Source organism: Colossoma macropomum, unplaced genomic scaffold, assembly GCF_904425465.1.
Source record: "Colossoma macropomum unplaced genomic scaffold, Colossoma_macropomum, whole genome shotgun sequence".
In the NCBI taxonomy this organism is placed as follows: Eukaryota; Metazoa; Chordata; class Actinopteri; order Characiformes; family Serrasalmidae; genus Colossoma; species Colossoma macropomum.
The window spans coordinates 5,718,655-5,732,334 of record NW_023494798.1 but is presented as its reverse complement, the minus strand read 5'-3'; the positions used below and the strand labels follow the sequence as shown (position 1 = coordinate 5,732,334).

Below are 13,680 nucleotides of genomic sequence, written 5' to 3'. Positions count from 1 at the left end.
TATACATGTTATATAAGTCCATGTTAGTTGCCAGTTGACAAGCTTATGTAGGTATTGTGTAGCATAATGAACACTGCCCTACAGCAAAGTGTTACCAAAAGTTGTTAACTGCTATTGTAGATCAAGTTAAGAGCATTCGCATTTATTAGGTTTTGTAAAGCTAAAACTCCCTTTTCAAGTTGAAAACATGCTTCATGAGACAGTCCCCCGATCACAAGTGAAACTGTTTGAATCATATTTGGCTATTTTTGTGATTGCGTGTGAGGTTGCACTCGAGAAGATGGAACTGTTTTGGACCAGCGGTTGGAAAAATAGCATTCGGGTTCAGTGAAATCCCTCAAGGTTGCAGGGTGACAGTGTAATTGTTAGCATCTTTGGCATGAATGGCAGTTGTTTATGTTGACGAAGCTGAATGTGTACAGAAGCTTGCAACTTTTGAAACAAACCATCGTGGCGAAAGCACTGGATTATCTTAAGGCATTCTCGCTTTGATGTTCAATAGGTAGAAGAACAATTTGTCACATACTCACACATACCTGCACACATCAAGGCCACCATACAGCTTAAAGGAAAAGATACCACACATACATCTCACTCACACATACACACACTGTGTGTATACCTATACATCTTGGCATATTAGATATATCCTTCCCTCTTTAAATCAATTACAGTGCTGTGAAAAAGTACCTGAGATACTCTCTATTACTGCATATTGTCACAGAGCTTTAATCAAAGATTTCAGACAAAGAAAACTGGGTAACACTTTCTATGAATGTCACGTTTGTAAGCATTTAAACACACATTTGTAACATGTTATAATGCCTTCATACGGCATTATGAACATGATTATAAACATTTATAAAAATGAATTGCACTGGATTACACTTTATAGCCATGTTTATTATACATTATGAATTGTTAATATAGTGCATTATAAGTAGTGTTGATAACATGTTATACTGTCAGTGCCAAAGAAGTCAGTCCCAGCTTGGAGAGTGCAAAGTAAAGTCAAATACCAAGCTAACGGTGGTGTACATTAACTGTCCCACATTGGGTAAAACACTGAGGGCAGCTCTAGTTTAAACTCTGTCATTTGAAGCCTGTAATGTGCTTTACTGTGAATGTTTTAGTGTTTTAGTAAATTCCTCAGTAAATATTTTAACTTGAAGCCTCACTCTTAACACTGGAGGAGGCTTTAGTACAGTACGCTTCACTTTACTTAGAGCAGACAAATACGACTTATGAGCTCTTATAATTTGTTATGATCAGTACTTATAATGTATTATGTTAACAATTCATAATGCATAATAAGCATGGCTATAACATGTAATGCATATTTATAAATATGTATAGCCATGTTTATAATGCCTTATGAATGCATTATAACATGTTATGAATGTGTTTATAGATGCTTATAAAGGTGACATTCATAGAAAACTGTTTCAAACACAAAACACATTTTTTAGAATTTGTTCAAACTTTTGACCTAACTGCAACCAACAGTTCCTATGATTTGATATCAGCCTTGCACACAGTTGCGGTGGAATTTGAGCCCACTCTTGCGTGCGGAACAGCTTTAATTCAGACATATTGGTAGGTTTTTGGGCAGGAACTACTTTTCCGAGGCTCTTCCACAGCATCTCTGCTGGTTCAAGTCAGGACTTTGACTAGGCCACTTCTGAACATTCACTGTGTTTCTTTTCAGCCTTTCAGATGTGGATTTTTTTTCTGTTTTCGATCATTTGTTTGCTGCATGACCTGATTATGTTTCAGCTTCAGCTCACGGACAAATAAACTGACACTCTCCTTAAGAATTCTCTGACACAGAACAGAATTCAAAGTTCCTTCAGTTATAGGAAGTCCCATGACAGCAAAACATATCCACACCTTCCCACTACCACCGCCATGCTTCAATGTTGGTACGATGTTCCCATTGTAGAATGCAGAACTTGCTTTACAGCAGATATGAAGGGACTTGTGTTGACCAAAATGTTGCACCATAGAACAAAAGTTAGTCCATAAAACATTATCTTTGGATTGTCCAGGTGCATTTTTGCAAATGAGAGATGAGCATTGATGTGTTAGTCCCTTATTGTGGAGTCATGGACACCGACCTGCCTAGCAAGGCCTGTAGTTCTTTTTATGTTCATCTGGAACTTTTGTTGACTGCCTGAATGTTTTCCTTTAATTTTGACAGGCCAGCTAATTCACTAATGTTCCTAAGGCTAACAGTTTGTTGATCCTTGCTCTCACTGTTGTAATGTTCTAGAAACTTAGAGGGATGGTGGTTGGTGAAGTGTAGTGCCCTCTACATGGCAGGATGTGGTTTAATTCCCACCTAGGCAAGCACACTATGCTACACCAATAAGGGTCCTTGGGCTAGACTCCCAAAGCTAAAAGTGCCTATGTAACATGATTAAAATGGATGTCCCTCTAAATGAGAGCGTCTGCCAAAATAAATGTTAATGTGTTACACTTTTCATCTTCCATTTGATCATGGCAAACTGCGCTTGGTAAAATTTTGTGCTTCATCACTCAGATGGTCAACTTCTACAATACAAACAAGGTTTATGTTTAACATAACTGGCTGCATTCAAATGTAACTGCGCTCAATGAGCTGAATCTCATTAACAATTACATTTGGTTCATCTTTTTGCTTGAGTACCAAAGTGGGGGGGCACTACTCACATGGGCGATTTACATGTTGGACAACCTCCCAAAATAAATGGAATAAAACATTTAAAAAATGTGTTTTGAGTTGGTTAAGATAATACTTCGTTGAAAGATCTTAAAGCACTCACCATGTCAAATATGCAATAATATAGAAAATCAGGCCCTTTTCACAGCACTGTATTTTGAAAAAAAAAAAATATACAGTTCTAAGTCAAATGTCATATACTGTGCAATGTACATATACCATTAAACATCCAGCATGTTTAAATCAATTGAAGAATCAAGAGACTAATATGGTTACAAATCTGCAGGTTTTCCAAATTTCTCATTTTGATTTTCAAATGACGTTCATAATCATACGATATTCACCTGCATCATTATTCATTTAACATACGACGCATCACACGCCATTCACTGATAAATATAACATTTCAGAGGCCTAATAAAATATATCCACATGTGATTTCAGCTCATTTTAAATCCTACTGCGTTGTTATCCTATTGGAATATACTCGTCTAAATGAACTAAGCTAAATTTACTGTACTGTATTTTCCTTATCATCTTCCTTGAGGCCAATAACATTACATTTTTTGGCATGTGCGAGAAGTATTTTATGTACGGGAAGTGTCTAATACTAAATCAGCTGACCAAAGATAATTAAAGTTGCTATATGTAGAAGTATTTACCATACAAAATGCTACTGATATCCCCCGTTCACAGTTTGACTTGATATTGACATGAATAGATTCAAATCTTAAAATAACTTTACATCGCCTTTAGATCTGATAGAACATCACCATAACATAAACAGCAATAACCACGGTTCCTGTGATGATCTCGCTGGCTAAAATCAACTAAGTAGACTGTTACATGTAGGATTAGACTGTGTCCCATAACTGTACATGATTGAAGTGCACTGGTGAAGTTGAGTGTTATGTACCCTGTGGAGAACATCAGAGAACATTTCCAGCCTGGACCATGGCAGTCACACAGTCAGAAGAGAGAACAGAGGGCATCAGGGTCATGAGGGTTCACTAAATGCCCCTATTCTCTCGATATGGGGAGTGATCACCACACCCGGCAAGTCTTTTCAGGCACCATGTAGTCGTTTCTCTGGCACTGGAAAGCTTTGGCAAACTCTGGGAAATTCTGCAAGGATCCTAGAACCCTGCAGGCAGGATTGAAAGCACTGATTATTCAGTAGCTGACCAAAAAAAACAACAAACTGCATTTGCCATTTCACATATGTGCTAATTGTCAGCAGTGGCAACCAATGATATTTAGAGCAACGCCTTTAGTTCACTCCTTTTAGTTCAACTTAGCACTCTTATTGGATTCAAGTATGTTAGCCTAAGGCTAACTGCTAGTTACATGAACACTGTCATATGTACATTTGAGCTTGTAAAGGACACTTGCTTTTTGGTTAAGTTAACATATGTAAAACATGAAATGTAATTTGTTCTAGCATCTCTTCCAGTATGTATGTTAGCATGAAGCTAACTTCCAGTCACGTGAACATTTTCACATGTACATGTGAAGCTTGTAAAAGACATTTACTTTTTCTTTGCTAAATTTAACAGATTGGGGAAAAAATAAAACATAAAATCGAATTTGTGCTAGCACTTCTATGGGATTCCAGTACGTATGTTAGCATAAGGCTAACTGCTTGTCACATTGACATTGTCAATACAATGACATTGTACACAAATACAATGACTTGTAAAAGACATTTACTGTTTCTGTGCTTAATTTAACAGACTGGGGGAGAAAATACACCTAAAATGTGGTATGTACTAAAGTTTTGGCACTACAACCTATTTTCACTTACAAAATCAACAAAACGAGTCATTTGACAAGACCAGTGAAGCTCAAACTTCGGCACACAATTGTATATTTAATCGAAAAAAGAAACAAAGTGCTGAAGTTGACCTGAAGATGACTCGTATTAGGTCAACATTTAAAACAAAGATGAGCAATTTCTGAGAAGGTTATCATACCTGAACTTCCCTGGACTGTGGACATCAGTTTTGATGGAATTAACAGCATGTTCCGGTCTATGTGTCCCACACCAAATCTGGAGAAAGAAAAGGTTAAGCTTGAAAAATGGTCAGAAATTTTATGTCATCACTGGGGACACATCTAATGTTTCGTCAATTTTTACAGCTTCCTGTTATTAATAAAAGCTAAAGTTGCAAAGACTAACATAAAAGAATCATTTTATACATTCTTCTGAAACCAAGTTGATTTTATATAACTGAAAAAACTAATTCTAAATTTTAAACAGTAGTACAAAAATTTTTTTCTCCAAATTCCTACATTTAGAGTGCATAAATCAGCATATCGGGAAACCTTTGGGTCCATTGGGTCAGTTGTTACAACATGCTGTCATTTTACCCAAAACAGTGTCATGACAAGCTAATGTTAAAAAACATTAATGTAGTCTGACATAGGCGTTATGTCAATGTGACATCGAAAGCAACTGACATCAACAGCCTAGAAACACCTTAGCAGCCACCTAGGATACCACAGCAACAGCCAAGCAACGCCTTAGCAGCTACCTGGGATACCATAGCAATGGCCTAGCAATGCCTTAGCAACTACCTGGGATACCACAGCAACAGCCAAGTGACACTTTAGCAAATATCTGGGATACTACAGCAACAGCCAAGCAATGCCTTAGCAACTACCTGGGATACTACAGCAACAGCCAAGCAACACCTTAGCAGCTACTTGGGATACTACAGCAACAGCCAAGCAACACCTTAGCAACTACCTGGGATAACACAGCAATGGCCAAGCAACACCTTAGCAACTACTTGGGATACTACAGCAACAGCCAAGCAACACCTTAGCAGCTACCTGGGATACCATAACAAAGGCCTAGCAATGCCTTAGCAACTACCTGGGATACCATAGCAACAGCCAAGCGACACTTTAGCAAATATCTGGGATACTACAGCAACAGCCAAGCAACACCTTAGCAACTACCTGGGATAACACAGCAATGGCCAAGCAACACCTTAGCAGCTACTTGGGATACTACAGCAACAGCCAAGCAACACCTTAGCAACTACCTGGGATAACACAGCAATGGCCAAGCAACACCTTAGCAACTACTTGGGATACTACAGCAACAGCCAAGCAACACCTTAGCAGCAACCTGGGATACCATGGCAATGGCCTAGAAGTGCCTTAGCAACTACTTGGGATAGTACAGCAACAGCCAAGCAACGCCTTAGCAACTACCTGGGATAACATAGTAATGGCCCAGCAATACATTAGCAACCACTTGGAATTCCATAGCAGCAGCTTTGTCAAGCCAACTTAGAGTTCCTTCACAAACTTTCCTTTTTAGTTTCATTTGGTTGTTTTATTTTGTCTCGTAATCTCACCCTGCCTTACAGCTACTGCACTTCATCAATCTCAAGCTTACACATCACAGTCTGTCATTTAATTGGTTGTCTAAGTAAAAAAAGAAGGAATTACAGTCACATCAGAAAGACCGTAGTTAAATTCTCACCTGGGCAAAGTTTAGGAAGAAAAGCTGCTCGTGGTTAAGGTCGAGTCCAGGCAAAGGAGCTTCCTTCCCATGCTTGTTGACGTATTTCTGGTATGCCTAGAACAAACATCCCGCATGTTTCTTTAATCAGTCTTCTCTCAGATCAGAATCGACACAAATCTGCAAAAGCTGGCAGGTTCTACTACACTGCTGTCAGAAATGGGACTGACCACAAACGCAAATTCCTCTTAAATTATTAAATAGGACACTTTTATGCATTATTTTGCAATTTTATGCAATTTTATTATTTGGGTATTTTCCTACAATTATGTTTTAAGGCCAAGTTCACCATCATAACCGGCCTGCAAGAATCTGTCCAAAAACAAGAGTAAACTAAACAGCTTTTTTCTGTGTTCTGGACATTATTAAAGCCACCCCTGCTTGATTTCTCACCATAACAAACATCAACATCGTGGACAAAGATGGAGCTAATAAAGTAGCTTGGCTGGAACGGCACTTTTTAACACATTTGAGCCCTGTCTGCTATTTTTTTGGGGGGTGGGGCGCGAATCTGGGGACCTAAGAGAAAGACAGAAGTGGCACCACCTGGATGCACATTTGTAAACTAGTTGAGGCTCTGAGATCCCGAATGATGCAACTGTCTACACACTGAAATAATCAATGTGTAATTAAAACTGATAAAATCTACAAAATAAACTATTTTTTATTATTTCACATTTACTGTTTATTTTGCTTGTTTTCAGTAGTTTTATTAAGTGAAATGATATCATTATACTGGCAGATATTTATGCTTGTTTTGACCCTAAATAATTTATTATCTTTCAAGGCCTTACGTCTCTAAATAAAAGATTGCTATTTTTGGTTCATTTTTAACAACTTTTCCTGATTTAATGGGAACAACTGGGTAAACATAAAATTAACATGATGATATGTTTTCAATGTTTCAATGGGGCTGTTTTAGCTGAGTAAAACATCAGAAATATTAATATTTTATGCACATTTGTTTGTTTGTTGTGCGTGATATTAAGGTCACTATAACATGCAATTTTATCATTTTCATTAAACTTCCCTCTGCTTTAGGGCCCCAATCTAACATAACCGTACCTGTAACATACCTGACCTAACACAACCGTACCTGTAACATACCTGACCTAACATAACAGTACCTGTAACATACCTGACCTAACATAACTGTCCCTGTAACATACCTGACCTAACAAACCGTACCTGTAACATACCTGACCTAACATAACTGTCCCTGTAACATACCTGACCTAACAAAACCGTACCTGTAACATACCTGACCTAACATAACAGTACCTGTAACATACCTGACCTAACATAACTGTCCCTGTAACATACCTGACCTAACACAACCGTACCTGTAACATACCTGACCTAACATAACTGTCCCTGTAACATACCTGACCTAACAAAACCGTACCTGTAACATACCTGACCTAACATAACAGTACCTGTAACATACCTGACCTAACATAACTGTCCCTGTAACATACCTGACCTAACAAAACCGTACCTGTAACATACCTGACCTAACATAACCGTACCTGTAACATACCTGACCTAACACAACCGTACCTGTAACATACCTGACCTAACATAGCTGTACCTGTAACATACCTGACCTAACTTAACCGTACCTGTAACATACCTGACCTAACATAGCTGTACCTGTAACATACCTGACCTAACATAACTGTACCTGTAACATACCTGACCTAACATAGCTGTACCTGTAACATACCTGACCTAACATAACTGTACCTGTAACATACCTGACCTAACATAGCTGTACCTGTAACATACCTGACCTAACATAACCATTCCTGTAACATACCTGACCTAACATAGCTGTACCTGTAACATACCTGACCTAACATAACCGTACCTGTAACATACCTGACCTAACACAACCGTACCTGTAACACATCTAAAAACTTGTACCAGCGCAACACGCACTAGCACAACATCACCACATCAGTGTCACTGCAGTGCTGAGAATGATCCACCACCCAAATAACCTGCTCTGTGGTGGTCCTTTGAGGGTCCTGACCACTGAAGAACAGGGTAACAAAGTACACAGAGAAACACATGGACTACAGTCTGTAACTGTAGAACCACAACGTGCTCCTATATGGTCAGTGGAGCTGATAAAATGGACAATGAGTGTAGAAACAAGTAGGTGGTTTTAATGTTATGGCAGATCAGTGTCATTTAGAATAGTTTATTAAAAAAATAAACATGTACAGTATATCTAATATGTATTTTTATGGGGCCCTTGGATCAGGGGGCCTCTAGGTGGCTGCTTACCTCTGCCTAATGCAACGACCACCCCTGATTGTTTGACTGGCATAAATCACAAGCCAGGCTTGATTCTGCATCTACTACGAAATGACTGAGCATGAAACGTTCACTGAATTCTCTGCAACACATTTCTGAGGCAATTTTCTCCGGCAGGATGAGCAGGACAACAAGGCACCGATGGACACAAAGGCCACGATGCTCTGCACTTACTTGATAAGCTTGGCGAATGCCCCCATTGTCCGCAATATTCTCTCCAAGCGTGTTATTCCCATTCAGCTGCTCATACAAAGGACAGGAGAGCGACAGAAAAGAGGAAAAAAAAGAGAAAATGATGAGAAAAGACAGAAAATAACAGTAATTTGAAGCTCTTTCTACTTCTTCTGAAAAATCGCAGCGTACTCGAGTTCCAGGAACGCGATTTGAGAAGACGACAGAAAAGAGCGCTGTTAACGGCTCAGCAGAAGGCGGCCGAGACACACTGACACAGACACAGACAAGAGGACCTGCTATAGCAACAAGAGCTGGAGTTCAAGAAAGTGAATATTTTTAAACCTTTTCAATTTTACCACAAACTTTTGCTCCAAATATGCGGCTTCAATATTATTAGGCTTTCTTACCATTGTCACTGTTAAAAACAGCTTTTTCTATTAATCCTTATTTATAAGCATTTATTCTGGAGTTTTTCTGCAATAACTTTGAATGACTTTGATGTTTTCTGTTCTTTATACCACTTTCTTTTAATTTTGAAAATGAATACATGTTACTTTCTACAAAGCAAAAAATTTGCTTGAATTTTGCCTTTGATTATTTATTTAACTTCTTTTTGATTTAAAAATCGGTTTGATTTCATTTCTTAAGGGTTCAAGCTGCTTTTTAAATGTATGAATTCTGTCATACTGTCAGAAAAATAGAATTTAAAAACAAAAGACTGGAGCCAAGATAGAACTTAACTGGATTGATTGATTGATTGATTGATTGATTGATTTTTAAATTTTACTCTTATTCTACTTAAATTGTACTAAAAGAGAACTGTACAATTATGACATAATTACATAACATACTAAATACCTAACTACATGTAATAAATGTGATGTTTGTACCCAAACAAAGTACCTTTTTTCATGCAGCATATATAATCGAAAACAAAAATATGGACAAATTCCATATTTTGTTGATTGTATACTTAAAAAAAATTAACTACAATGTACAATGCATTTCTTACAACGTGCTAGTAAATCAGTGTAGAGTCTTTGAGTTGCCATCAGCATTTTCCAATCATACGAAAGGATATCTTAAGTTAAGGGGGCTCCAGTTCCCCTGTGTTAAAATGACAATGTAATACCAAAATAATTATGATGGAAGGTCAGCACAAGCTTTAGATGGTTCAAAATGACTGGACCCTGATTTGGAAATAGGTCTGATGGTCTTCCTGAGGGTAGATATGAGTTGATGGAACGTTTTTGTCAATGTTTTACAACATGCGAATTTAGAATCATGGGTGGAAAGCGGCAGGAGAAAATGTGGATTGATAGTTTGGTAACACTTTATTTGGAGTGGTCCGTTGTAGATGATTAATAAACTCTTAACAGATTATCAGTAACACATAAACAGCATATCAGTGAAGTAGTAAATATGTTGTAGATGTGCTGTTGATATATTACTTACATTAGTATTGTTAGTGTTACTTCCATTACCCAAAACCTAACCCTAGCCCTCATATGCTTTTGACATGTTACCTGAGTGTTTGGGACCACTCAGGACCACTTGAAATAAAGTGTCACTGATAGTTTAAGCCTTTTTTAAAATGCAGCGATCAAAAGTAGCTTTCAACAAATTTACCCGTTATTCTATATGATTGTGCTCTCATTGAGTCACTGAATGCAGAATAGATAATATAACACCGTACATTCTGTCCGCTTGCCAGGTCCCAGGAGAAGCTGCTGTACTGGCCCACGATACATTTGGACAGATCCTGGAAATTCTGAGTGGAGGATGGAGTCCACCAGTCCTTCAGATCTCCATCTTTATCAAAGTTACGCCCTGTTGGAGTACAAGTCATTAGCATGATGTATAGTAGCTGAGGCAGGACTGAGTTTTGGATGTGCTTTATAAATCTGCAGGTAGGCCTGGCTGATCCAGGCAAACCATAATTGAGGTGTTTGCCAAGCATCATTCAAACAGTGCAGCAGGAGAGTAGGAGAGAAAGTCCACCAGAATATAAAAACTCAGAGCTCTTCTTTTATAATGACCAATATAACTTTTGGCAATTTATGCATTCAATGATAATGAGCTGGTAAATTACTGTCAAATGTTCAGACTTGGATAATAGTACTGACTGTGTTTGTCTAATGTAATATGACATGCTCACTATAAAACATTTCCAGAATTTCTACGATGATATGCTGTGTTTAAAGGTGCAGTGTATAAGATTTAGAGGGATCTATTAGCTGAAATTGAATATAGTATACAAAACTATGTTTTCATTAGCGTATAATCACAGGTAACTACAAAATGTGTCTTCGTTAGCTTAGAAAGAGCCCTTCATGTCTACACAGGGAGCGGGTCCTCTTCCAACAGAGGCTGCCGTGTTGCACCACCATGTTTCTATGGTAGCCCAGAATGGACAAACCAAACGCTGACTCTAAAGAGCACCTCTAATGTTTTTACATTGAAGCAGCAGCTTGATTTTGGCCATTGCACTGCTTGGAAGGTGTACAAAGAAAAAGAATCAGTGGTTACTGCCAGGGCAGGCTGACCATTTAGTGTTTGGAGAAGTTTGAGAATCCAAATTTTTATTATTTAGCACAAGAAAAAGCAAGAGAAGAGCAGAAACATGAAGGAGCAAAATGAAATTGGGACAAGCAATGGCAAAAAACAGGATAAACCCTGGTGGAGCCTTTCCAAGATGGAAGTCGCTAATAAAGAACAAATGTTTTCAGAGTGATGCAAAAGCTGCCTGTTTTCTTGCCGACGGTTATTTTAGCATACCAGTCTAAATGCAATGCACAGCCATAGGTTCTACTGAACATTTGGAAAGGGATGGATAAAGGAGGGGCATTCAGCTGGTTGCAATCTGCAGCCTCACCACTAGATGCCACCAAATCTTACACACTGCACCTTTAAGCTAGTCTGATGTTCCTGAGCTGCATTAATATCTATGAACTAGAGTAAATGCCACAAGTTTATGCTTAACTAGTGGTAAAGTTCTGATAGCATGCTAGGCGTCTGATAGCATGGTAGCTTACTGTGTACAACCTGTTCAAGTGAGTATATGAACTTTTTAATTTATTTTTTGTTTATGTTTTTGTTTTATTATTTATACATCATCATAGCAGATTTTTGCTCTGTAAGTATTACTTGTCTTTGTAAGTAACTGGTTATCAATGCTACGTTAATGCTCATTTCAGCTAGCTATGGGATTCAGCAGGGGTGTAGCCTGACCTGGGCCTCCAGGACTAAAGCCCTGAATATTTTTAAACAACCCCGAATCTAACATATCACACATTTCACTACGGCTCATTTGCACATCCATCTTATCGTCCATTGTTTCATTCAAGGGCACATTCACCCACTCCTCGAACTCCAGAGCTATTCCAACACGGCCACAGAGCAGATAGCGTGCTAGAGAGTGTGTGAGAGTGCACGAGAGTGCATGAAGTTTCTTTTTTAAAACAAAGAAAATCTACTACAGATTAAAATCACTTGTTAGAAAACAAGCCCAACTTAAGCCCAATTTTGTATATGAAATATAAAAATTGCAGAGATGGTATGCTTTGTTTTTGGTGTGTTTTTAATATTAAAATAATATATAAAATATTCATTCTAATTTACTGATATTCAGCATTTTTAAGTATCAGTAAAATAACTAAAAACAACAGATAAATAGCATCGTGTTAACAATTGCCAGTTAAATTTGGGTCATTTTGAGTGGGCTGATGATAAAAGTGGGTGGGCCTGCTTGAGGATATGCTGTTAGCTGCTTTTGTCCAGGAAATTCATGCATGTTTGTTCGCTACAGTAAATCAAACTAGACAAGAAAGCAAGCACCTGCTTAAGGAATCTTAAACCCTATTTTTACTTGTTTACAGAAGGCCATTAGGCATAATTGTACAGTGCATGTAAAACAAAACAGGTGTATTAAATCTCTACTGAGCTCCTGTACTTGTTATATCACAAAGTCAGCACTATCAGGCACAGAAGGGACCAGTTTTCTCACCATTATCGTCAAAGCCGTGGGTGATCTCGTGGCCAATCACCATGCCAATGCCACCATAGTTGAGTGCCCAAGGCTGGCCTTTACCAAAGAAAGGAGGCTGGAGGATTCCGGCAGGAAATACTGACAGAGCAGGAAAGACATTCAGTCAACCTTAACTTAAACAGTTCACCAATTCCAAAACTGCTTTTCATCAAATTTGCTTTCTTGTTACCTATTTGGTTTCTGCTGGATGAGTAGAACGCATTGACCACTGCTGCCCCTGAGATCCACCTTGGGTTAAAGGATGACACATTTCAAGTTAATGGAGTCCACATTCATGTTAATGTTTTACGACAGTTCTTCATTAATAAGGGTTTTATATAGCAGTGGCTAAACTTAGAGAATGACTTCCTATTTCTGAAAGAGCCATCTGTCATCAGTGTACATAGACAAGAAATGGCCAATTTTCCAGAAGCAGATTGGACTAAATTACACTCTCAGCAGGGACTTCATTTGTAGTCAAGGAGCCTTATTTATAAAAAATGCACTATAAGTTCTCACTGAATCATGTTATGTCCTGTTGGCTCTTTGGATTGAACCAGCGACCTTCCGTTTACGAGGCTGGTACCCTAACTTCTAGCCCACGACTGCCCCCAGTACTTATACACGAATTTGTCACATACAAAAATGTTCATACGTAAATATGACTTTTCATGTGTGACCATTATATGAAGGTTTCATAAATAAGGCCCCAGGACTAAGCCTAATCTGAGACTGGAAGTCAAAAAGGCAAGAAGTCTCTTACTCTTCTTTGTTCACTTTCACCCTCAACCTCTTCAGTCGTTTCTTCTGACCAAACTCCAGATTCTTCAGGATGTTCTCAAAGTACTCTTCTGATTTGTACTCCAGCTGGCAATGTTGAAAAGGGTATTTGCAAAAAGACTCTTAATTTGAAAAAGCATT

General features: G+C 38.3%; 1 protein-coding gene across 2 annotated transcripts in view; it reads right to left on the bottom strand.

Moving 5' to 3' along the window:
- Window positions 1-1,381: 1,381 nt before the first annotated feature.
- The window catches only part of LOC118817870 (neprilysin-like), a 67,263-nt gene continuing 54,964 nt past the window's right edge, over window positions 1,382-13,680 (bottom strand). Inside the window, exons 16-23 of one of the 2 annotated variants that reach the window (XM_036584847.1) lie at window positions 13,523-13,626; window positions 12,950-13,008; window positions 12,739-12,858; window positions 10,429-10,562; window positions 8,733-8,798; window positions 6,198-6,293; window positions 4,675-4,751; window positions 1,382-3,845 (exon numbers count right to left, since the gene is read on the bottom strand). In XM_036584847.1, the coding sequence (XP_036440740.1) occupies window positions 3,746-3,845; window positions 4,675-4,751; window positions 6,198-6,293; window positions 8,733-8,798; window positions 10,429-10,562; window positions 12,739-12,858; window positions 12,950-13,008; window positions 13,523-13,626 (756 nt within the window). In that variant the 3' untranslated portion in view covers window positions 1,382-3,745. The remainder of the gene's footprint in view (window positions 3,846-4,674; window positions 4,752-6,197; window positions 6,294-8,732; window positions 8,799-10,428; window positions 10,563-12,738; window positions 12,859-12,949; window positions 13,009-13,522; window positions 13,627-13,680) is intronic. The other variant, XM_036584848.1, reaches the window with a different exon arrangement.